Source organism: Cynoglossus semilaevis, chromosome 12, assembly GCF_000523025.1.
Source record: "Cynoglossus semilaevis isolate Cse_v1.0 chromosome 12, Cse_v1.0, whole genome shotgun sequence".
NCBI lineage: Eukaryota > Metazoa > Chordata > Actinopteri > Pleuronectiformes > Cynoglossidae > Cynoglossus > Cynoglossus semilaevis.
The window spans coordinates 10,108,312-10,130,393 of NC_024318.1; the positions used below are offsets into that span (position 1 = coordinate 10,108,312).

Here is a 22,082-nt window from a genome sequence, read left to right on the forward strand (position 1 = left end):
GTCAGTGGTGTGATGTAATGATGTCGTGTTGTGTTCATCCTTACACGATATACAAACATTTTCTTTGCCTTTATTTTTCTTTCATTTCAAGTATAATGTGTCTAATGGTGCATATGTAAATGTTCTATTCCCGTTCTTCAATCATGTTGTGGAATTCATTTAAAAAATGCATATGCTCTGTTTGGACACATATATTTGAAAGAACAATCCTCCATCACTCTCATATCAGCCCTGTGTTAACTGTCTGTGTCTGTGTCTGTGTGTGTGTGTGTATGTGTGTGTCTGTCTGTCTGTGGTCCAGTTTGCAAATCTCCACACTTGTAAACATCATCTTTTTTTTCCATCAATGATGGCCAGTTCCACACGGTGGAGCTTGTGACCTTTGACCAGATGGTGAACCTGTCTATTGATGGTGGTCTCCCAACCACAATGGACAGCTTCGGGGCAGTGCGGCCCCTCAACGGGGAGGCTCCACTATACGTGGGGGGTAGGGGCCCTCTCCAGAACACACCTTCCTCCTCTGCAGGCACTCTTATCTACTACACTACTGTCAATCACCCCCCTCCCCTCCGCTTTGTCACCACCGCAACCAGTCCCTTTCCTTTTTAACCATGCGTCTTACATCCAATCAGTCCCCACACCTACACTGTAATCTCACCTTCAGTCATGACTGTGATTGGCTAGACCCCCCCTCCTCCATCCTGCATCCAATTACTTATTGAAAATAAGTAAATACAAATTAATATTGCAATACTTTACAAATATTACATTTACTTTCATTACAACATTTTTCATTGTCCAGTGGCCACTTAAAGAACTACCAAACACAGTCCAAGCTGTTCTAGTTTTGCATGATTCATGCTTGTACAAAACCATTCAAAAAGATGGATTATTTTATGAAATTGGAGTCACTCTCAATATTTTTCTTTTTAAATATATACATTTTTCAATATATTTTCAATCTCAAATACTTTTCCATTGTTTGTCACAGAGTGGCTCAGGTTATAGTGTCAGTGGTGTGATGTAATGATGTCGTGTTGTGTTCATCCTTACACGATATACAAACATTTTCTTTGCCTTTATTTTTCTTTCATTTCAAGTATAATGTGTCTAATGGTGCATATGTAAATGTTCTATTCCCGTTCTTCAATCATGTTGTGGAATTCATTTAAAAAATGCATATGCTCTGTTTGGACACATATATTTGAAAGAACAATCCTCCATCACTCTCATATCAGCCCTGTGTTAACTGTCTGTGTCTGTGTCTGTGTGTGTGTGTGTATGTGTGTGTCTGTCTGTCTGTGGTCCAGTTTGCAAATCTCCACACTTGTAAACATCATCTTTTTTTTCCCTCCTCTTCCTCCAGGAATGCGGGTGGATGTGCATTCCAGTGGTTTATGGCAAATCCAAAATGGCTCCAGTTTCCACGGTTGCATCCAGAACCTTTACATCAACAATGAGCTGCAGGACTTCACCAAGACCCAGATGAAGCCCGGTGTGGTTCCAGGCTGTGAACCCTGCAAGAAACTCTACTGTGTTCATGGCATCTGCCAGCCCGATGGAGTCCACGGACCAGTGTGTCACTGCCAGCCGGGCTGGAGCGGACCACACTGTGACCAGCCTGTCAGCAACCCCTGTCAGGGCAGCAAGTAGGTCAACAAAAGAACAAAAATAATGCAACGGCAGTTCATGTGATTTTTTTTCACATGAACTGGTTGCATTTTGTCCTAAATGCAACCTTCATATTCCAACATTTTTTGTCTGTTACCAGAAACCTTATAAACTTTATAAACCTGTCCATGTTTTTTTATTAGGTGTGTCCATGGGAAGTGCATCCCACTGGACTCCCAGTCATACCGCTGTGAGTGTGACGAGGGTTACCGCGGTGCACTCTGCAACCAACAGGGGGAGCTCTTCAATCCCTGTCGGCGCTTGTCATGCAAACACGGTCGCTGTCAGATCTCAGACACGGGCGACGCCTACTGTCACTGTGAAAGTGGTTACACTGGTCAACTGTGTGACACAGGTTGGTGTTCTCATTGTTCACTATTTTTAAAAATAAATAGAACCACTAACGAGTGATTTCCACCTTCCAGAGTCAGAGTGCCGAGGAGAGCCCATGCGCGACTACTACCAGGTCCAGCGAGGCTACGCCATCTGCCAAACGACACGTGTGGTCTCTTGGGTGGAGTGCACAGGGGCTTGTGACACGGGGGCCTGCTGTGCCAGCCAGCGGATGAAGCGCCGGAAATACACCTTTGAGTGCAGCGATGGAACCTCCTTCTCCGAGGAGGTGGAAAAGACCATCAAGTGTGGCTGCGTGGGCTGCATGTAGCAACATTCACTCATTTCCAACCACTGCTGTGGAGCAGAAGAAAGAGTAGGATGAAAAGAAGAAGTAGAAGAAGAAGGAGAAGGGAAGGAAGAGAGGACGAGAGGGGAAAAAGCAGGAGAGAGAGATTATAAAGAATATATATAAAACCTCTATCTATATATTATGAACAATGTTTGTAAAATAGGACATTTTCCTCCCCTTCCAAGGGTGTGTGACCTACAGTAACACAGAGAAACCAACACCGCCAACAACACCCATTGTTCCTGCAACATTGTTCCATGGCTCCAGACATTTGAAAGGTGTTAAGGAATCCCACCAACCCAGTTAGCCCAGTGTGAATAACCCCATCCATCTGTGAGGCCCCAGTCACCATCTCCAATATTTACTTTGTGGAGGCAGTGAGGACAAAAGCGGTCCAGTCTGGAAGGAGAAAGCAGAAGAGGAGCAGTGAAAGAAGCTGAGAGACACAAAGAGAGCTGGAGCGTTGGACTTGGCGGAGCTGTCTTGAGTTGAGCTTGGCTGGCCAGGACTGGACCGGAATGGACTAGGCTGGACTGGACTGGATGTGGTGTTCGGGATCGAGTTGTCGTTGGCTAACTGTAGCAATCACTTTTTTCCTTAACAGGATTCAGTCCAATCCAACCACGTACATGCACATGTTGAAGCAAAGAACAAGGAAACGTTGACAGAGTTAGAGCGGCACATAATCCAGTGCAGATGTCACGGCGACGAAGGCCACAAGGTTCGGTGACGGTGGTCACAGTGGTATAAGCTGTGAGGTACTGCAACGTAGACACTCCATGACAGTAGAGACTGCACTGAGCGGCAGCACTGAACACACACACACACATGCATGACATGATACATACATTCACCATGAATTACATGGGAAAGGCGCAAAAACACAGATTCTCTTCTGATTGCAAACAAGTCTGAAGGTTGTCGGGCCCGGCCGTCATCAGTCACCCAGCATGCATTGCCTCAGGGTTAGGATGATTTTCAAAAGTCCCGCCCCCTTTTGTCAAGCAGGAGCCCCGCTCCACTTGATGCTTGCAGTATTAAAAACGATTGCATGTGTGGAGAGAGTTTGCCAACAGTAGAGCTTTCTAAAATGTCACTATAAATGTACGGATAAAACAGAAAAACAAGAAACAAGGTCGCAGAGTCCTCTCTGAATTTTTTTTTATTCGTTGTTTCTGATTTCTCATATTGATTTTGTTATATTTTGTTATAATTTTCTTATGATGCAACCTAACTCCTCTAGCTGCCCCTACCCCATTCCCTTTGTGCCTCTCCCAGCATCCTCTTATATAGAAATACCATAACAGATTCTAATATATATATATATATATTTGTATTTCATTTTGGTATAGTATTTTTCTATGTTAAAGAATATGTCTGTTTTTAAACCTCTGGGAAGGCCTTCACTTCTCTGAGTGCTTTGGGTTTTCTTTTTTCTTTTTTTTTTTTGTTGTTTTTCTTTTTTTATTTACTTTTTTTTAATTGCGCCAGCAAAATAATTCATAACATTAATTGGCCAAAAATACAGCTGAAGGTTGACCTTGTTGTATGGTGGCAGTATTGGTCTAGAAATATGTTTAATATTGTATATGTTGTCTTCCATGTGAATATTACATCTAATTCATGAGAGTATGTGCTTCTTTTTTATTTATTTTTACCTTATGTTTTTTTCCCTGCAGTAAGTAAAAGACAGACACCAAATGTTGATGACTTTCAAACACCCGGACAAGGTAAAAATAATAATAATGATTATAATAAAACACATTAAAATTCTTTTAGGTATTTTTACCATCAAAGGCGAATGACAGTGTTTTTCTCCTGTGTGGCCCAGATCATCAGTAGCTTGGCCACATCCACACTACTCTGTACAGTATTTGGACTATTTCAGAAACATTGACCTGGTAAAAACAAAGAGTAACTACTATGATGTGAAATACACTACAGATGTGTCAAAATGTTGAAATATTAATACATTTAAGTTTTTAGGTGCTTGTAAATACATTTAATTTAATTTGAATTTGGTTTTGAAAATACACAAATCCTGATTTACAAAAGTATTTTGTTGTTATTCAGAATGACATTATTATAAGAGTAACTCAAAAGATGCACGTGTACAGAGCAGTGTGGATGCAGCCTCTTAATAATCCCACCACCAAAAGAAAATTTAAACACTTCCATGATGATTTTTTTTTTTTTTTACTTAAATGCTTGGTTGTACTGCTACATTTGAGAAATGTTTGCCATGGGAAGATGTTTTTTTTATTTTATTTTTTGTAATCAAGCTCAACTAATTATAAGCTGCTGTCAAGCCAGAAGAAACAGGACAAAGTTGCCTCTGTGAACAGTCATTAAAAAAATTGGCAAATGTGCCAGGATCTGGGCAACTCTGTGAAGCATTTACATGTCTACTGATGATGATGATGATGATGATGATGACGACGATGACCATTAAATGAGGAAATTCTGGAGGGACTGTCAGTTCTGAATGACCGTCCATACAGAATTAAATAACCAGTGCCAATTACAGTGAACAGAACAGTCATATCTGAATGTATAAATGTGTATATATAAATATAAGCCTATGCTTACTCATGAAGTGGTAACTTTTAGCTGTTATTTAGTTTTCAGTGTGAGATATACAGTAGAAGTCACATGGTTACATGCCTATACATAGTGGGAAAGGCTGCAGACTTGGTACAATTTAACGGTATTCCCAGAAGTTTACTCTGTTTAACAAACTGTTGATGTCAACCTAGTGGTCTGTGACAACATTGCAACTAGATCTCTTTAATGGTATTTGACAAACAGTCACTGTATATCTTCACAGCTCAAGCCAAGTGGCTTTTTCTTCGTGTCTTTCATTCAATAATCTGCACTGCCCTCTAGTGGACTGGTGCGTTCAGCCTCCTGGTGGACATCTTAGCAGTGCTCGTGCTATATTTGGATGTAACCCATTGATCTGATGACAGGACTAGACACATAGACTTTCCATCATATGAACTATACTGCATACATGTGAGTGTAAACAACACGATGTCTCTGTTGTAATGAACCAGTGAAAACATTTACATATATATCTGGTTGGGTTCTGTCTGTTTGCTCCTTTTGTTACAGGATTGTTGTTGGACTTAAAAACTCAATAATACTGAATGTACGTAGTGCCACCGACAAATGTTTACCAATCTCCACTCTTTTCATTAATTAAACCTAAATGTGTGTGCTTTTAAGGGGGCATTGTCCATGTTTTTGTTTGTCCTACATCATTACTAGGATGTATGACGATGTATGCAATTTGTGTTAGCAACGCTAACCGATCGCGAATTAGCAGCTAGCTGATGCTAAAGGATTGGGGCGAAGACTGCTACCGTCATTTTTAGATGCCAACTTGATTCTAACCTTCAACCTATACAACCTATGCTCTTTAAAGTTAGTTTTCCTTTAGGTGAAAACAAGTAACCTCACATTAACAAAGATGGAAATTCAAAAATGACATTTCATGCGTTCCTTATTTGGGTCTTTGTTGTGTACTTGTTAAAAGCTGTAACGTTACTTTTACTTAAGTATGTTTTGTTTAAATTTTGTACTTTGGCACATGTTAAGTCGCAGTAAAAAAGTTATATATTTTTTAAACTGTTAAAATAATTGCGCCCTGGACCAAGTTCAAGTCCAAGTTTTCACCGGAGTTTCAAAGTTTCCAACAGTACTTGAACGCACCTCGTGTGACAGCAGCAACACGGTAGCTAACGGCGGAGGACGAGCGAAGGAACGAGCTTTTTACAGCAGCGGTCCCCAACCTTTTTTGTACCCAGGACCGGTCGGCCGGTATCAGCCGTTACTGTGGACCGGTAATATTGTACCACCTTTGATGCATCATTCAATTTTCAAAATAAAACATCTTTTAGGATTTATTCTGTTAGTGTCGCAATCTGAATGACCTATTGTTTTGAGATTTACTCTGTTAGTTTCGCAATCTGAATGACCTATTGTTTTGAAACCTTATTATTACCAGATTATCTTTAAATGAAAAAAGGTAAAGGGGTATAACTGGAATCGTTTTAAATGAAGTAAATTAGTAAAACTGAAGTATATTTTTGCATTTTGTCCCAATGTGCCGCGGTACCAAGTGACTAATGCACCGGCACCGGTCCCCGGACCCCGGGGCTGGGGTTTTCTGTTTTGCAGGATCCCAAAAAATCCCAGAAGTGGTGGACCGCTTTTAAAGAGGAGATCCAAAACAAACAGAGGGACCACAAAGGCAACGGGCTTCGGCGATCGCTTTATATCAGGTACAGAATCGAATGTTTCCTAACTTTAATATCGTGTTTATTTGACATGTTTGACACGGACAATTTTAACAAACGATATTTTATTTTTTATCAGTAAAAGTTCTGCACTTACTAGTAGTAATACCATTATCAGTAGCAATGGCACTAGTTCTGCTTGTAATAATCTAAAAGATTATTACAAAAGTTCGAGATTTTACTTACTTAATGGAACTGGCTGTATTACTCCTGGTAAACCAACTGCTACAACAGTTAGCTCAGCGAAATATTGTTTAATGGATTGGTGTACATTTTTATGGTGTACAAAATCCACATTTATGCATTTAAATAATGTAGGATTATACATCCTACATGCTTTAAATGTTGTGTGGTAGCGTGTTTTATTTATAGAATTTAATTTATCTATGTTTCAACAAAAACATACACACACTAGACCCTCAACACCCGCTGTTAAAAAAGTAACCATGTAACTTTTTCTCTAGTGCCATTTTCACACTCAACATGAGTCAATTCATTAATGCATAGAATATTCCAGCAAAATTAAAACAAAATTGAACAAATGACTCGTAAAACTCTGAGTAAAATTCAAGCATCTTTATATCAATTCCAGAAAAAATACAAAGTTCTTAACAGAGTTGTATCATTCTTGGGATTACCACAAATAAAGCAGTTTTTTTCTTTCAAATATACAAAATCAACACCTTTAAATAGCAACTGTAAAGAAGAGACATGTTTGTGGCAGATGTTTGATGGGACATTTGGGATTTTATGAAGTCATTAGCCTGCGTGGAGATTTTTTAAATAAAATAAACACACGACAGGCATGATGAATAATTTACCCTCCCAAGAGAATGGACTGTAATAAAAATATAGATAATACTGTGCCAAAAATGGTTATTTTCCTTTGACATACACTAATGCAAATAACTAAAGTGGAAGTTAAAAAAAAATCTTCACATTCTGAGAACATTCGACAGCTACTAATAATAAAAACGATAACAGAAACATACATGGAAGTAACTGGACCATTTCAGCAATTGGGTTCCAAAGAATGAAGAACAAGGAAAAGAAAAACAGATCACCCTGTAATGTTCCTTTAATGCTTAGGAGGTCAAATATGTCATTAAAAAAAAAAAAAGAAAATGTCAATTCCATGTTGGTTAAATACAAAGATCTGACCAGGTGTATGTAAGCCAAATATATACCTGTTCATCACAAATGACTCTTCTGAATTTTTTACATTTCAAATGTGCGCAAAAACGTGCATGCATATCCTCGTTTGGGGTGAGTTTTTTTTGAAAGTCCATGTTTACAGAGCAGAGGGGTTTGTAAATCTCTCTCTTAAAAGAAAAGACACGTGCAGCAACTGGTCAAATATTACACACAATTTCACTCCCATTGGCAGCCAGCAGATGGAGCAAGAATTCGGTGACAGCAAGGCTGAGGAACAAAAACTAACCACAACGCAGCTTCATAAATATGCTTTTGTCATGACACCTATGGTGGTTACAAGTCTGGTTTTTAACAATAAAGCCTGGTGTTTACGTCAACACTGTAATAATTTTTATCTTAATGCTCTGGGGGAAAACGAGATACATAAAATATACTTTTTTAATTAAGGTTAGAATTTACAGATAACTTACAACAAACCTAATGTGGGATACCCGAAGCTGTTATGACTAGAGCGGAAGAAAAAAAAATTCACATTAACACATTGTATAGTTTTACACTTTATAAATAAGGCACCTGGTCACAACAGTCACACAGTTCACAGAGTTGTGATTGGAAGACGGTCAGGGATATACACCACCTACTGACTGTCTGTTTGAAGTTTCAATTCAAAATCTCATATCCTGTTCCTATTATTCCCTATGATCTAAAACGACTGTTTTATACAAGTAAGAAACTGATACAAAGGAGGGAAGCTGAATGGACGCCTAACTGTGTCATAACTTTGTTTCTCCACAGCCGTGCTGACTGATGGAACGCAACATAAAACAGCAACTACATCAGCAAGACCCAAGGCAAGACTGGTGTGTATTCTCGCAAATGATCAGAAAAATAATTAACTACATTTGTGATTTAGTTTTTTGAGCAGCTTAACAAATGCACGAAAGATCTTTCTTCCTAAATGCTCCTTCATCGCTGGCTGAACAAAAGCTCTCCTGGACATTGAAAGTTCTTCTCAATGTTTCAGGTTCATTTATTTTAAGAGTGACATCCTGGTGCGTTTAGCTGGGGTCTCTGACAGATCCTGAGGTCTCTTAGCTCCTGCTTTTGTTGCGCTGCGTGGCAGCAACACCGCCTGACTTCTCTTTGCTGCCCGCTTTAAAGCCCACTTATTTCTCAGTGTGGGCTTCTCGGCTTTCCTGGATTTTAGCTGAGAGAGAGACTGTGTTTTCAGAGTCTTTTTGACCCACTTTGAAGCAGGCCTGGCACTGCCAGTCAAAGGGAGCGCTGTCTCAACTTTTTTCTGGGATCTTGTTAGCACCTGGTCAGCTGAGGCTAGTCCCCTCGCATCCTGAGAAGATTCAACTGATTTCTCTACATCTCTGACGTCAGTACAGTGTAATGCTCCTTTTGTTTTGACTGCTTTAGTGGCTGTGGGTTTGACTACTTCAAGTACTCCTGCCTCACTTGTCTTTTTACTGTCCATCTTGCTTTTTGATGTGCTCAACAGTTTGAGTTCAGTTGTTTTTGGAGAACCAAGTCTCTGAGAAGTTCTCTTTGGCATTTCTCTAGTTAGATATCTTGCAGATTTACTGCCGCCGTAAGCCTTATTTGTTCTCTCTAAGTGTTTGCTAGTCGTCTTGATGGCCAATGTCTTTTTTCTTTCCAATTTGTCTACAGGCTCTTTCATTTCTTTACTGGGGATGATTTCTGGGGATGATTTCTGTGACCTTGGAGATATTTTCAGATTAGACTTGGTTTCAGTCTTTGCGGTAGCTACATTCTTCCTTTTGTTGGCGTTTATGACTTTTGCAGCCTTTTTCAGACTGACTTTAGTTTGCTGAACTTTCATCTTTCCTCGGATATTGGAGTATTTTCTCAAGATTCTCGCACTGGTAGGGTTTTTGGATTTGCCACAAGATTTTTGTGATTCCCCCGACTGCATCTTGACTTTATCCGAGGAGTTTGACCTTGTTGAAGCCTTAGCATTACGGAGAGGGTCTCTCCTCTCCTTACTCCTAGAATTTGCCTCTTGCTCCAGTGCCTTAGCAATTAATTTCTGATTTTTCGGGTTGCACTTTACTGGAGAAGCAATAGCAAACTTTTTCAAATGTTTCTTCAAGCGCTCTGCCTGGAGACTTGGATAGACGCCTTGGGAAGTCCCTGAGGAACTTGAGCTGTGGAAGCAGAGTTGAGTTTCTGAAGGTAGTCTTGTATTTACCTTTTTGACAATGACAAGGGACTTTGTTTCTGTTGACTCTAGAAACCATCGACAAATATTGGTGAGATTGAAACCTTTCATGAAGAGTACTTGAACTGGTGAGTATTTCTGGTTCTCAGCAAACTTCTGTTTTTTAGCCCTACGCTTACTTTTCCATATTGCTGCCTGTCTGTCTGACTTGTTCTTGTATTTAGTGGCAGCCTGAGTCTCCTTATCCATTTGAACCCACCCTTTTTGCATTTTTTCATACTTCATGTTTAAATTTGTTATTAGGTTTTGGTTTTCTTCACCAGTCAGGGCCTCAAAGAATTTGTTTGTAGTCTGTTTTGGGAGTTCATGCTTTGTTTTGATGGCACTGGAGGCTGAGCTCTGTTGAGGGACAGATGGTTGGGACACTGAATGAGGCTTCATTTGTGCCTTAGCCATTCTATCCGGTGTTGATCTGAGAGGTGATGCTACATCACTCTGTTGTCCAGATTCAGTTGGAACATTTGAAAACAGTGTTTTTGACCTCAAAGCTACTTTCTTGCTCTCCACCTGTGGAGATGGACTACCTTCACTCCTTAATGGCATTCGTGTGGGTTTAGTCAACTCTGAAGAATTGCATTCCTCCACATCTGCAGACCTGTCATTTAAAGATGCTTCGCTTGGTTTTTGGAGTGGAGCAGCATAACTTGTTTCAGGCTCTTTTCGAAGTACCCGTTTACCCTTTGTTTGCTGTTTCTCATTATCAGTGTCGACCATAGCCTTAGCAGATCTGAGCTTCTGTTTGGCTGGTGATTCACTTTTAACTTCAATAACGTCCAAGGTTTTTCCCATTGGTTGGTATGTTTCTAAGTTCACTTCACTACAAGACACAGGAGCAGTCTTCGGTTGAGGTTCTTGTTGCACTGCCGCAGAATTTGAGCTAAATGATATGGGAGGAGCAGGAGGTAGAGGTTGTTTTTGTAAGGATGAGGTGAGGGAGAAATCCGAAAGGGATTCCGGACTGCTGGGCTTCTGGCTGCCTGATCTGAGTTGCCTTTTGGAATCAGCACCTGGAGAAGTGTCAAGAACCTGACTTGAAATATTAGGCAAACTATCTTGCACTTCTGATTCTCTCATTTGTTTGTGAATCAGAGTTGTCCTTGATGGACTTTTGGATTTTGGGCTTGGTGCGTTTTTAGAAGGTGATTCCGTCACTGGCGAAATCACAGAAGACTCCCCAGCACCTACTTGATTGGATTTTTCAGAGGGGCATTTCTCCACATCTTTATTTTCTGATGGCGGACTGAGCGATGTGTCAACAGAGGTATTATTTACATTCTGTCGAGATTTTACTGGGGTTTTGCGTGGTGATGGACTGCTGGGCAATGATAGACGCCGTAGACTTCGGTCAGAAGCAAATATGGGTCGACCATTAAAGTAACCCACAACCTTTTCTGTTTGTTTGAACTTTTTAGGTGCAGGGGCAACAGAGCCTCTTTTTCTTCTCCAAGGAGGTAATTCCTTCAAAAGAGAATCAAGAGTTTTTGAAGATAGATCATAATCATAATCCTCATCATTATCATTTCCCTGTGTCTCTGCAGGTGTGTTGCTTCCAGTCATTTCAGATTCTGTCACTTCCATCTCTTCTACCTTTGTTTCCTCTACTGAGCCTATGATGCTGGATTCTTCTTTTGAGGCAGTTTTACAAAACTGAGTCTTTTGATTAGGTTCATGAACTTCCTTTTGTTTTTCCTCACTTTTACTTTCACCACCCTCTTCCAAAACTTGCGATATGGGTGATGGAACTTTATATTCCTGTGGAACTATTTCACTGTTGGATATCTCTACTGAAGTAACCTCAATTTCAACTTTATTCCCATCTGCTGTGCTATCAGGCACAAGTGTTGTTTTTTCAGCCATTTGTTCAGTACTTTCAGTCATGCTCTCTTCAAGCTCATTATTTGTTTCTGCTTCGGGTGGAGACTGAGAAACAGTTTCACCACTTTTTAGGTTTGCTTCTGTGTCTTTAATTGGCAAATAAGAATCCTGTATCTGATCTGTGGATTCTTGTGCTAAATCTGCAGCAGCCTTAAGTCTTTCTTCATTATATTTGTTTTCTTTAGCATCTTGTATGTTTTCCGCAGCTTTATGTACATTTTCCTCAGCATCCTGTATCCTCTCCGCAGCGTCCTGTATCCTTTCCACAGCATCCTGTATCCTTTCTACAATGGTGTTTATTTCTGTGTGTTTGTACTCTTTATAAGCTCCTGTGGGAGATGAGGAGGCAGACTGCAAATTGCTCTGACACTGATCTGTCTGGCTTGTTTCCACCACAACATTTCCTTTGCCATCCCTTACTTCAACAGTATCCCCTGCTCCCGTTATCCCACTTTCATCCAACTCTTCTGTAGACACTTGCTGATTAATTGTTTCACTGCATGCTCCGACATAAGGCATATCCACTGGGGGAACACCCTCAGGTTTTGAGAGGATCTGTTTTGGGGTGACCAATGTGACACGTTCTGGCATAGGATTAGGACAATTACCTCTACCAGCCAATGTACGGACAGTTTTTAACTCCCAAAATTCGTCAGAATACACATGTCCCCTGGTGCTTTTTCTGGCATTACGACGAGGAAGTAAGCTTCGCCTCTGTTCCTTAAAACACTCTGTTATTGGTTTGTCAATATAAACTATGTCGCAGTGGCCAAGGTCAGGGTCAACAACTGTCCGACACGGAGCGTCTGTAGTTCGATTATCGGGGAATGATCTCATGGTCTTTCTGGCAGTCCGTGGAGCGTCTGTGGAAATGGTCATGTGGACTGAGAACTGTTTGACAGGTGATTCTTTTGTCTCCTTTTGCCTAACTTGATGTGTGTTACTTGTCTGATTGTGTCTTTTCACAGAGGAGCTAAGTCTTGCACTCAGAGCCTCTGTTCTGTTGGATGAATTTGAGTTTCCTTGTCTTTCATCTAAAGTGTCGGATGATGATGACAGGGAAGTATTTAACACACAGGACAACTTCTTTCCATCTGCAACGTTACTTGTCATAATCTTCATTTTCAAGGGTGCGTGGTCACCGTGACGAATGTTCCCCACATCTGCTGGTTTAGTGGAAGGAGGAAGCAGAGATATATTACTTGCTGACCCAGGACTACAAACATCCAACACATGGCTGGAGGTAAGTGACGTTTTTAGTGACACTGCATTCTCCGGAACCTTTTTCATTGCACAAATACTTGTGTTGGAATTAGTCACATCCTTGACCTTTGGCTTTGGAGTGGATTCATTCAGAATTCTTAGCTCAATCCCAGACTTTACAGAAGAGACTGTTGGTGAACAAGCACTTCCCTGTATTCCAGAGGTAGAGGTATAGGCTTGCTGCGTACCAGAGGAACCTAGAGCTTTGACTTCTGTGTGTAGAAATCCCACAGCATCCACAATCTGTCTCTGATGGTGGTGGCAGAGTTTTGCCATAAACTGCTCCAGTGTAGATGTGGACTGAAGGTCTTTTGCCTTTGTGACACGCACATCACTCGGCTCTCTGAGAAAGAAAGAAAAAAAAATTAAACATTGGCTCACACAAGTGACAAGTGCATAAGTTAAAGACTGATGGGTTTAAATATTTTTGTAAATAATGTATACCATGAAAAACTATATTTATCATAGTACATTTATTAGAAGAATAAGTGATTGAAACGTGATTCATTCCTCCAGTGACTACTTAGAGCTTTAACATTTTTAAATATTTATTTTGCACAATGGAGCTTTTAGTTACAGAGTACATCCAGTACACGGCATGCAAAAAAACATTTGGGAATAGTGGCCCACTATTATTAAAAACACAAACACATTGTAATCACTTCAAAGTAAATCCATTAGATTTAAATGGCAAATACACCAAATACAATGACTCTATTAGAAGTATAAATATTAAGAAACAACCAAAACAGTCCCACATTAACAACCGTGCCCTTTTATGCCCGTCTATGCAGTTCATAACCAATCCATTAACTGAAAGTATTTATTTTGTACTTGGTTGTGGTTGTGAGGTAGATCAATTATCTTCTTTATTTGAAGTATTTACTGTTTAGCTGATGACATAACTGTGGTTAGTGCGCTATTAAAAGGTTTAGGCAATAAATCTGTAATCTAGCTGCAATCTCTTAAGTAAAGGAAGTGGGGACAGTAAAATTAAAATAGTTATATAGTACATAGTTGTTCCTAGTTTACGCATTTTGTCTATTTAGGCATGCTTATACTGACAGAAATCCTTGAAAATAATTATCCTGGTGGTCAACACTATACTAAGACCCTAGGTCGTATTTACAGTCACAAAAATAAGAAAAATATAAAAAACAAAACCTGTGACTACAACATGCCACAATATCTGAGCATAACTGTGCTTGGGATCTAAACAGTAAACAAAGTACCTGAATAAGTTGTGATACTGATTCCTGAGAATTAGTGGATTTGTGAAATTGGAAAGGGGGCGGGGGGGGGGGGGGCGTTTTTCCCAAAACCTGTTATTTTTACCTTATACAGGTAAATACAACATTCATTGGCAGAAGAACTATTAGAACTTGGTTTCACAATATTTTACAATTCCATAACATTCAAACTACAACAAGTTAGAAACATAAAATTAAATAGTACTCAGTATTTCATTATTCTTTGTTTTTCTCCAGTAAACCTACATCATTAACAGTTGATGTGAAAACACAGCAGTAATTTCAACAAAACAATATCCAAGAAATACATTACAATAAACTTTACACAGAATGTAGAATTTAGTTGATTCATGCAATTTTTTGTTTTTTAAATAAATACATTGTAAAAATCTGTACATATTTTAGACAATGAAACCTAAGTGGTTTAAATCCTCTCTCAAATCATCTATGTCTTGCTTGTTTAGTCATCAAGGAAAATATTTACAACCTTAAATTTTATATCCGTCATTAATGACAGATAAATATTCTGCATCTTTTATGGATAATATAGTTATCTGACCTCTAACAACTTATTAAGATCATTTTTGTATTTTCATAGTTTTTGTCATTCATGGATAATTTGATGTCTATATAATCAAAACATAAATTCTACTTTTTTTTTTTCTGGCAGATAAAAATCCCCTTTGTCAAATGTGCTCTTATTTAAATACGTCTAAGTAGCACCAACACCGAGACAGAAAGACAAAAGTAGGAAAAAATGATAAAATAAACAGACCAGAGTACAATTATGAACAACTGTACATTAGGTTCACATTTTCTTCAGTAGGTTTTGTGCCCTGTACCTGACATGCCTGCTACATGAGACAGCTATAACAACAGTAGACTTTAATAATGTTTTTACCACATGAGGTAGTCGACCGTTTATGTACTACGATAAAACGTAGAGAACAAAATGTGCTGAATCTGTCAAATACAAAGATCTCTGTTTTGTGTACAGTGTTTTCAGTATAATGAATAGAAAACAAAGTGACAGTTGAACTGAAAAGGCTGATTGTCAATGCAATTAATGAATGACGGGGAATAAGTAAAAGAAAGTGAAATTTAAAATTGTATAATTAAACTAATAAAATGTAGGAAAACATTTAGTGCAAAAAGTGACACAACAGTAAGTCAGACAACACAAACACAAATAAACACAAGTTAAAACTTTAGAGTGCGATTGGGACAAGTGTAAATGCACAGATTCTTGTAAAATTTGACTTTTCTCAATAAACTGCTTAATAAGTTAAATAAACATTGTGCAAGTAGCATCAAACTGCAAACTGCACAATTGTTATTTATTTAAGTGGTAAATCACAATGTACTGTCAACATATTTGCATGTAAAATAAATTAGGTAGTGCAGGCAATTTAAATCAATATTTTCCATATCATTTTGAGCTAAATCTCATATTTACACCCAACAGATCTGAGACGATCTTTTGAAATGCATTTCTACAATTAAAAATACCTGACTGTTAAGTGAGTTGTCAGTTCAGCAAACAGTGGCTTTGCTAGAAAGCTGACATGTTTGCCCTTTTTAACCTGAAAAAGGAACAGTTAATAAATAAATAAAGTACCTTAATGCTTTTATAGTAAGAGTCAGCAAGTGCATTACATTTTACTATTAATAACAATGTCATTAAAATAGATACAAATATGACCGCTAATACCTTTAGTGAGGAGTGTGTGTGCGCGGAGTTGTGAGATAAATTCTACATATGTATAGCTTTCATATTAAAATAAATATCTGCCTTTTGTTTATGCTGGAGAAAAAAAATGCAAAAGATAAAATCTGAAGAGCTGAGCCCTGAACCACAGAACACAAAGTTCTGCACACCTGCAGTGATAGTAAAATGCTACAGATCTAGTTAAGGTAGCGTGTGAAGACATCTGAGAGTTAGATACATAGTGTTGTCAGAAAGACTTCCTGAAATGTTACCTGATAGACTCGTTTTGGGTCCTTTCATTCCCCAGCAGAGGTAAATAATGAGGCAATGACATAGTTATAGCAAGTAGCTGAGGTATTTAGTAATAAGGTTTACAATGAGTTCAGTTATGGTGTATTTAAATATTTGTTCTGACTTAAATCTATTGCGTCCTAGTGGAAACTTCTGGTATATCCTGAGAGCAATGCAGCAAATAATAATAATAATAAAAAATCATTCATATAGTTTAGCAAACAGACCATGCTAGAGAAAAATATTCTCTAGGAATTGACAAATAATGTGGTGTGCGTATGTCCAAAAATGTCCAAACCTAACGGCTAAAATGCAGCCTTAAACCATTACGGAGCAACATTTCATCTTTGTTGTCCATACTTAAAAATCCTTAGTTATTAGAAAATGGCCTGACTCACATTAAGAAGTCATTGATGTCTGAAAAGAAATCTCGACAAAAAGAAAAACAATCTGTGGTCACACAGAGCAAACTGTTTGCTAAAGGACTGGCCCTGTAACAAGAAGACAATGTGACCACTTAGTTTGTTGTGACTCATGCACACCACTGTAGCGGTTTGTCAATTTGTATCACCATACCATTTGCTTTATACAGTACTGAGAGAAGACACTGAGGGGCGCCACACCCATAAATATGCCTGAGTTTGTGTATGTATGTAAAGCCATACTAATTATTACTAAAAAATATTCAATAACCTGATATTATTTGACTGTAGTACATTAAAATCTTTACAGTGGGTATGTATTCTTAGGACAAAACATAATAGATACATGGAAAATAAAATATAAGTCCATAAACAAATATATTGATATATTAAAGATCAAACGTTAATGGTAAAAATAATCACATGTCGATAAATTAATAATTTGGTACATAATTTACACAAGTCATCAACCACTGTCTGGAGACATTTTAGTTCCAGCTTTACTAGTAGAGCTAGTCATTTGATGAAAGGCTTCCATCGTGTCCGTCACTTCCGTTTACTACAAGTGTACTTTTCCATATCTGACATGCCTGCTGGGTGGTACCATCGTGGTACTGTACACATCCTTTGTCCTCTGTCTGACTGCTCAGCTTTAGTTTCTTTTTGGGGGGATTTTTTAAAGTCCCCAGTCGCTCTTTGACTTTGTATTCCAAGGTGCTGTGCGGAATTCCATAAATGGATTGGGCTTTGGAGACGCTCATTTTGCCGCCCATTACCAGCACTATAGCCTCTTCCAGCAGCTCCGTGTTGTACTGACGATATCGCCCTCGTTTCTTCCTTTTTCCATCATCCTTCCTTCCATTCAGTGGGTTACTTGGGATTCCATTGGTGTCCAGAGAATAATTTTCCACCAGTGCTTGGTGGTTGGTGATGCAAGGCCAGTACTTACTCCCTAAACCTGAGCTATTGGGACCTCTGCTACTCTTTTTGTGGATCTCCTGGGGTAAAATAGGAAACGGTTTCTTCCCCTGAGCATTTTCATGAGAAGAACCTGAATTTCCGGGGGACAAGGAATCCCAGGACGTGTCCATCCCTGAGGGCACAACTCGCACCTGAGGAATCTTTAGGTCAAACCGTGATGAATGAGAAAGGGATAGTGTTTGCTCCACACAGGGCCCCTGGAAATTTCCTTTCTCAGAATTAAGTGAATGAATTAAAAACCCAGCTTCTAACAATTTGGAAATTTCTTTCAGATTCTCAGAAGCCTTGAAGTTGCAGGGAGAAATTCCATTTCTTAAGGGACCGTTGGGTGCAGAGCCCTGGTTTTCCCCGAGAGGTGTCTTGATGATGCTTTCAGCATCAACTTCCTCTTTGACGTGCAGAGAGTATGCGAAAGACGAGGTAGGTTTATAATGGTTGGAGTGGCCGATATTCTCCCTCCTCATCCCATCCTGTAGGCTCTTCATAAACAGCCCGACCTGCCCGTCCGTTCTCAAGGAAGGCCTGATTGGATGGAAGGAAATTGGGTGTAAGCAGAGCTTGGACAGTCTCTCTTATTGTCTAAAGGAGGATGGGTTGGGGTGGGAAGGATGTTGGCCACTCCTTTATTATATGATCTTGCTTTGGTAACATCACTTTATTTTAAAAATGACAGTGTGGTTGTGTGTGGAACGTTTTATGAGTCGAAAAAGCTGAAGATGGATTTTTTCTATTTCTTGCTGTTATGACTTCACCAATTTTGCATCAACAAAGGAAAGAAATAAAAGAGGGCGAGAAAACAACAGAATATAAAGCAAAAATATACAACAAAAGAATAACAAAAAAGTAAAATGTTCACCTGGCTTTAAAGAACAGCCAAAAGGGAGAATTTCATTGGGATGATAAACTGTTAATAAACAGGACATGGTAATTATCCCACTCAAACTAATAATGTAGCAAATGCAGCTTCTGACTTTGTGTGTGACGTTACCGCTGAACAAGCACAGCAATAAAAGAGTTAGCCAGCAAGGTAGTGTGAATGAAAACAAAAAGCTAAATTTCAACAGTAACATCTGACTGTTTTTTTTCCACAACATATGTATTTACTTTACTCTTTCATTTACCGCAAACTTTTTTCTATACACAAACATTAATATTTTCCTGGTGAAAATGACTAAATTTGAATAAATAACACTTGTTATCAAAGACCTAACATACCAAATAGTTACACATATCAATTCTTGCTGGTTTGAAGATAATTTTAGGAGCAGACATTTAGGGTTAACAATTGATTCAGCACCAGGATAGTGAGCATGTGTAGTATAAGTACGAGATTATATTAACTATATTAGAATTATATGTTTTGGTGCTTTTCAGCAAAAAAAATTAGTATCACCATCACAGGGTTTCAGGTCTACTGCTATTCCTACCACCACTACTGCTGCTGCTCGTGCTTTATATTCATTTCAGTTTGCTGAAATCTGGCACCATAGCATTACCTAGAATTAATTGAATATTTTGGTTTTAATTTAAGTTAAAAAAAACTGTGTCTTACACCATAAGTGTGGATTTACAGGCAGGAAGCCGTGGAAGTAGGGCAAAGGAAGTTGCATAAACTTTCCAGTCTGCAGGGTCACGCATTCTACACGTAAGAGTGAAGCCTAATGGGTTTTTGTAGGCAGCAGCGCAGCGGACCTTGCAGTCACAATTCAAAGGTTTTACCAAGACCACTTGCATTATTTCTCTTTGTGTTTGAATCTACTTTTGCCCAAACCTATGCATCTTTTTAAGCAGCCCAATAGTTTGAGATGGCCTCTTTTTTTTTAAATTAATTTTCTTAGATGATGTACAGGCAGTGGTGTAATGTCAAAAGGAAATCACATTTTAAACCTTAACAAAATACTTTAAAACATTAGAGCGATAAAAACAAAGATAAAATAAAGAGATGTGAAGAAACAAGCTTCTTACCCTTTGATCGTAGATGTCAGTGGAGAAACGCAGGGACTATAGACTGACACGTTGCTGCTATAGCGATTTTTTTTGATTGACAAATCAAGAACTCCATCTTAAATGAAAACAAAAATAAAAGCAGAAAGTCAAACACAACTGAGACTAAATGATGACTTTGGACAGGCTTTGGTTCAGCATCACAGTACCTTGATCACATGGCTCAGGTGGAGGCTTCTTGATGGTGAGGTCAAGAGGAACATCTTGGTCAGCCATGAGGAGCTTGCTGAGAACAGGGTTTTGGTTCTGTGCTGACCCAGTTAGAGCAGGAGCAGGGCTGCCTGTAGCAGGAGCCCCAGTGAGTAAGGGTGGGGCAGGGAGGCTTTGGTCAGTGTGAGGCTGAGATTCTGAACAACTGTCCTGAGGAGAGCTGGTTTTTGAGGTATATTCGGCGGCAAACTTTCGGATCATTTTTTGAAGAATCTCTCGAGCAACTACTGGAATGTGCGGGTCTGAGAAATTTGGCACGTCTGGAAGGGGGAAAAAAAAACATACACAAGGTTAAAAAACAGTATGAAGAGTGAGCTCTGGACAAACGTTATGAAGCATTTACAACTACCACATTTAATAGAGCAACCACAATTATAATAAAAATAAATGCAATCATAAGAAAATATGGTTAAAAATATTACAACGTATTGGTTCGCTTAACTGGTCTCACCTTTTCTGTAAAGGACTGCATTGAGAAACTCCTCAGCTTGTTTTTCCAGCCTGTTGATAGTTGTCTGATCTTTCACTAATAGAGGTTGGGGTCCATCTTCAAGCCCCTCCTTGTTTTTACCAATTAAATGTTCCTGAAAGATGAGAACGCTGGTTAATTTATATTTATCAGACAGGCATCAAAGGCAATCACAAATCTTTACATTTGCACATTTGCAATAGACAAAACATTGACGGCTTTAAATTTGTTAACTGTAAAGAAAGTTATTGAGACAGTTAAGTGTTTTTACCTTAACCTTGTCTCGTCTCAAACAGCAGAAAAGACAGTTTTCTTCAAATGACCAGTCGGAAACTGCTACAGGCCCAAGGTCTGTGGACACATTTATAAAAAAAACATTTTTACTAGGTGTGCATGATAATTATCAACACAATATCAAAGAGTTTGATATCAAAACAAATTGCCCCAAAAATATATAATATTTTCATCATCACAATGGTATGGGCTGATATTTGATTAAAAGTAAACTATTTATAATTGCCCAAAAAAGTCTTTAGAAATAAAAGTCTCCAAAAGTGAATTAAAAAGCTCTTATTTGCATTAAAATGTGTAGCCATATTTATACTTATAATTTAGAAAAAACATTTTTTGGTTCATCATTTGGTTAGAACGGCCTCCCCGATCTAAATCCGAGATGTACCATACTAATAATTTCCAAAAACAGAAAACTCAAAAAATAATTAATATGTATTAATTTGCCTGATTTATAGGATTTTTTTTCTGTCAAAACAAAAATCTAAATGGTATCCCTTCTGCATGTTTCTCATCAAATTAGAGCATTTTGAGAGAATATTCAGAAAATCCTTTGTACGTGATTGTTTGGTAAAATTCTAATTTTGCATGTCATTTCATCAAATTACAGCATTTGGACACTGACAACACCCGCATCAAATGCAGATCTATCAGTATCACTAGTGACCCACTCCCACCCAGCCCAATGCCACCTGAGCCAGAACAAGCGGACTCCAAGACAGTTTCATCTACCAGGACATGAGGATGCTCAAACCCCTACCTTCCCCAGCCCCCAGTCACAGACAAACTTTGCTCTGCCCCTCCTCTCTGTACCTCATGCAGAGTCTCTGCTGCACTTTCAATTGAAATAAGCTCTTATCCTATTTCATTACAAAATCATTTCATTGCTTTAAAACTCTGTTATTACGAAGTGCTTTGAGTGATGCCACAACATAAGTATTTTTATATTTTTAAACAGTGTGTTTAACAGTGTGTACATATTTGTATTATTGTACGTCTTCCCTTTTGTAAATATTTTATTATATTCTTGCCTTTTTTTGTATTGTGGGTCCAAGAAGTTTGTAATTTCATTTGTGCAATATCTACTGTATAGTGTGTATGGCATGTTAGACGATTTGACAACATATTGTTTGAGAAATTTGTTTAGGAAGTTATTGGTGTAGTATTTTAATGTGATCAAAAGTTGGTGTACCAAAAAACTATATTATTTTTGAATTTTAAACAACAACAGTGGACATAGCTAATTATTTTAAGGCAA

General features: G+C 38.6%; 2 protein-coding genes across 2 annotated transcripts in view; one reads left to right on the top strand and one right to left on the bottom strand.

The window, feature by feature from the left end:
- The window catches only part of slit1a (slit homolog 1a (Drosophila)), a 103,711-nt gene extending 81,635 nt beyond the window's left edge, over nucleotides 1-22,076 (top strand). The window contains exons 35-41 of the mRNA XM_017037432.2: nucleotides 1,367-1,649; nucleotides 1,815-2,026; nucleotides 2,097-6,201; nucleotides 6,539-6,642; nucleotides 8,608-8,672; nucleotides 18,123-18,270; nucleotides 21,435-22,076. Of these exons, the coding sequence (XP_016892921.1) occupies nucleotides 1,367-1,649; nucleotides 1,815-2,026; nucleotides 2,097-2,335 (734 nt within the window). The 3' untranslated portion in view covers nucleotides 2,336-6,201; nucleotides 6,539-6,642; nucleotides 8,608-8,672; nucleotides 18,123-18,270; nucleotides 21,435-22,076. The remainder of the gene's footprint in view (nucleotides 1-1,366; nucleotides 1,650-1,814; nucleotides 2,027-2,096; nucleotides 6,202-6,538; nucleotides 6,643-8,607; nucleotides 8,673-18,122; nucleotides 18,271-21,434) is intronic.
- Nucleotides 14,364-20,642, bottom strand: LOC103387394 (ligand-dependent corepressor). Its single transcript, XM_025060524.1, has 4 exons — nucleotides 20,516-20,642; nucleotides 20,004-20,324; nucleotides 19,816-19,912; nucleotides 14,364-18,372 (listed from the first exon to the last, which is right to left on the bottom strand). The coding sequence occupies exons 2-4, from the start codon at nucleotides 20,263-20,265 to the stop codon at nucleotides 17,382-17,384; spliced, it is 1,350 nt and encodes a 449-aa protein (XP_024916292.1). The 5' UTR covers nucleotides 20,266-20,324; nucleotides 20,516-20,642; the 3' UTR covers nucleotides 14,364-17,381.
- Nucleotides 22,077-22,082: the final 6 nt, after the last annotated feature.

Coding starts and splice junctions, on each gene's coding strand:
- LOC103387394 (XM_025060524.1), bottom strand. CDS start 20,265: ATGATCCGAAAGTTTGCCGCCGAATATACCTCAAAAACCAGCTCTCCT. Junction 19,913..20,003: donor ACCTGAGCCATGTGATCAAG/GTACTGTGATGC, acceptor TTTTCATTTAAG/ATGGAGTTCTTGATTTGTCA. Junction 18,373..19,815: donor CTGACATCTACGATCAAAGG/GTAAGAAGCTTG, acceptor CCATCCAATCAG/GCCTTCCTTGAGAACGGACG.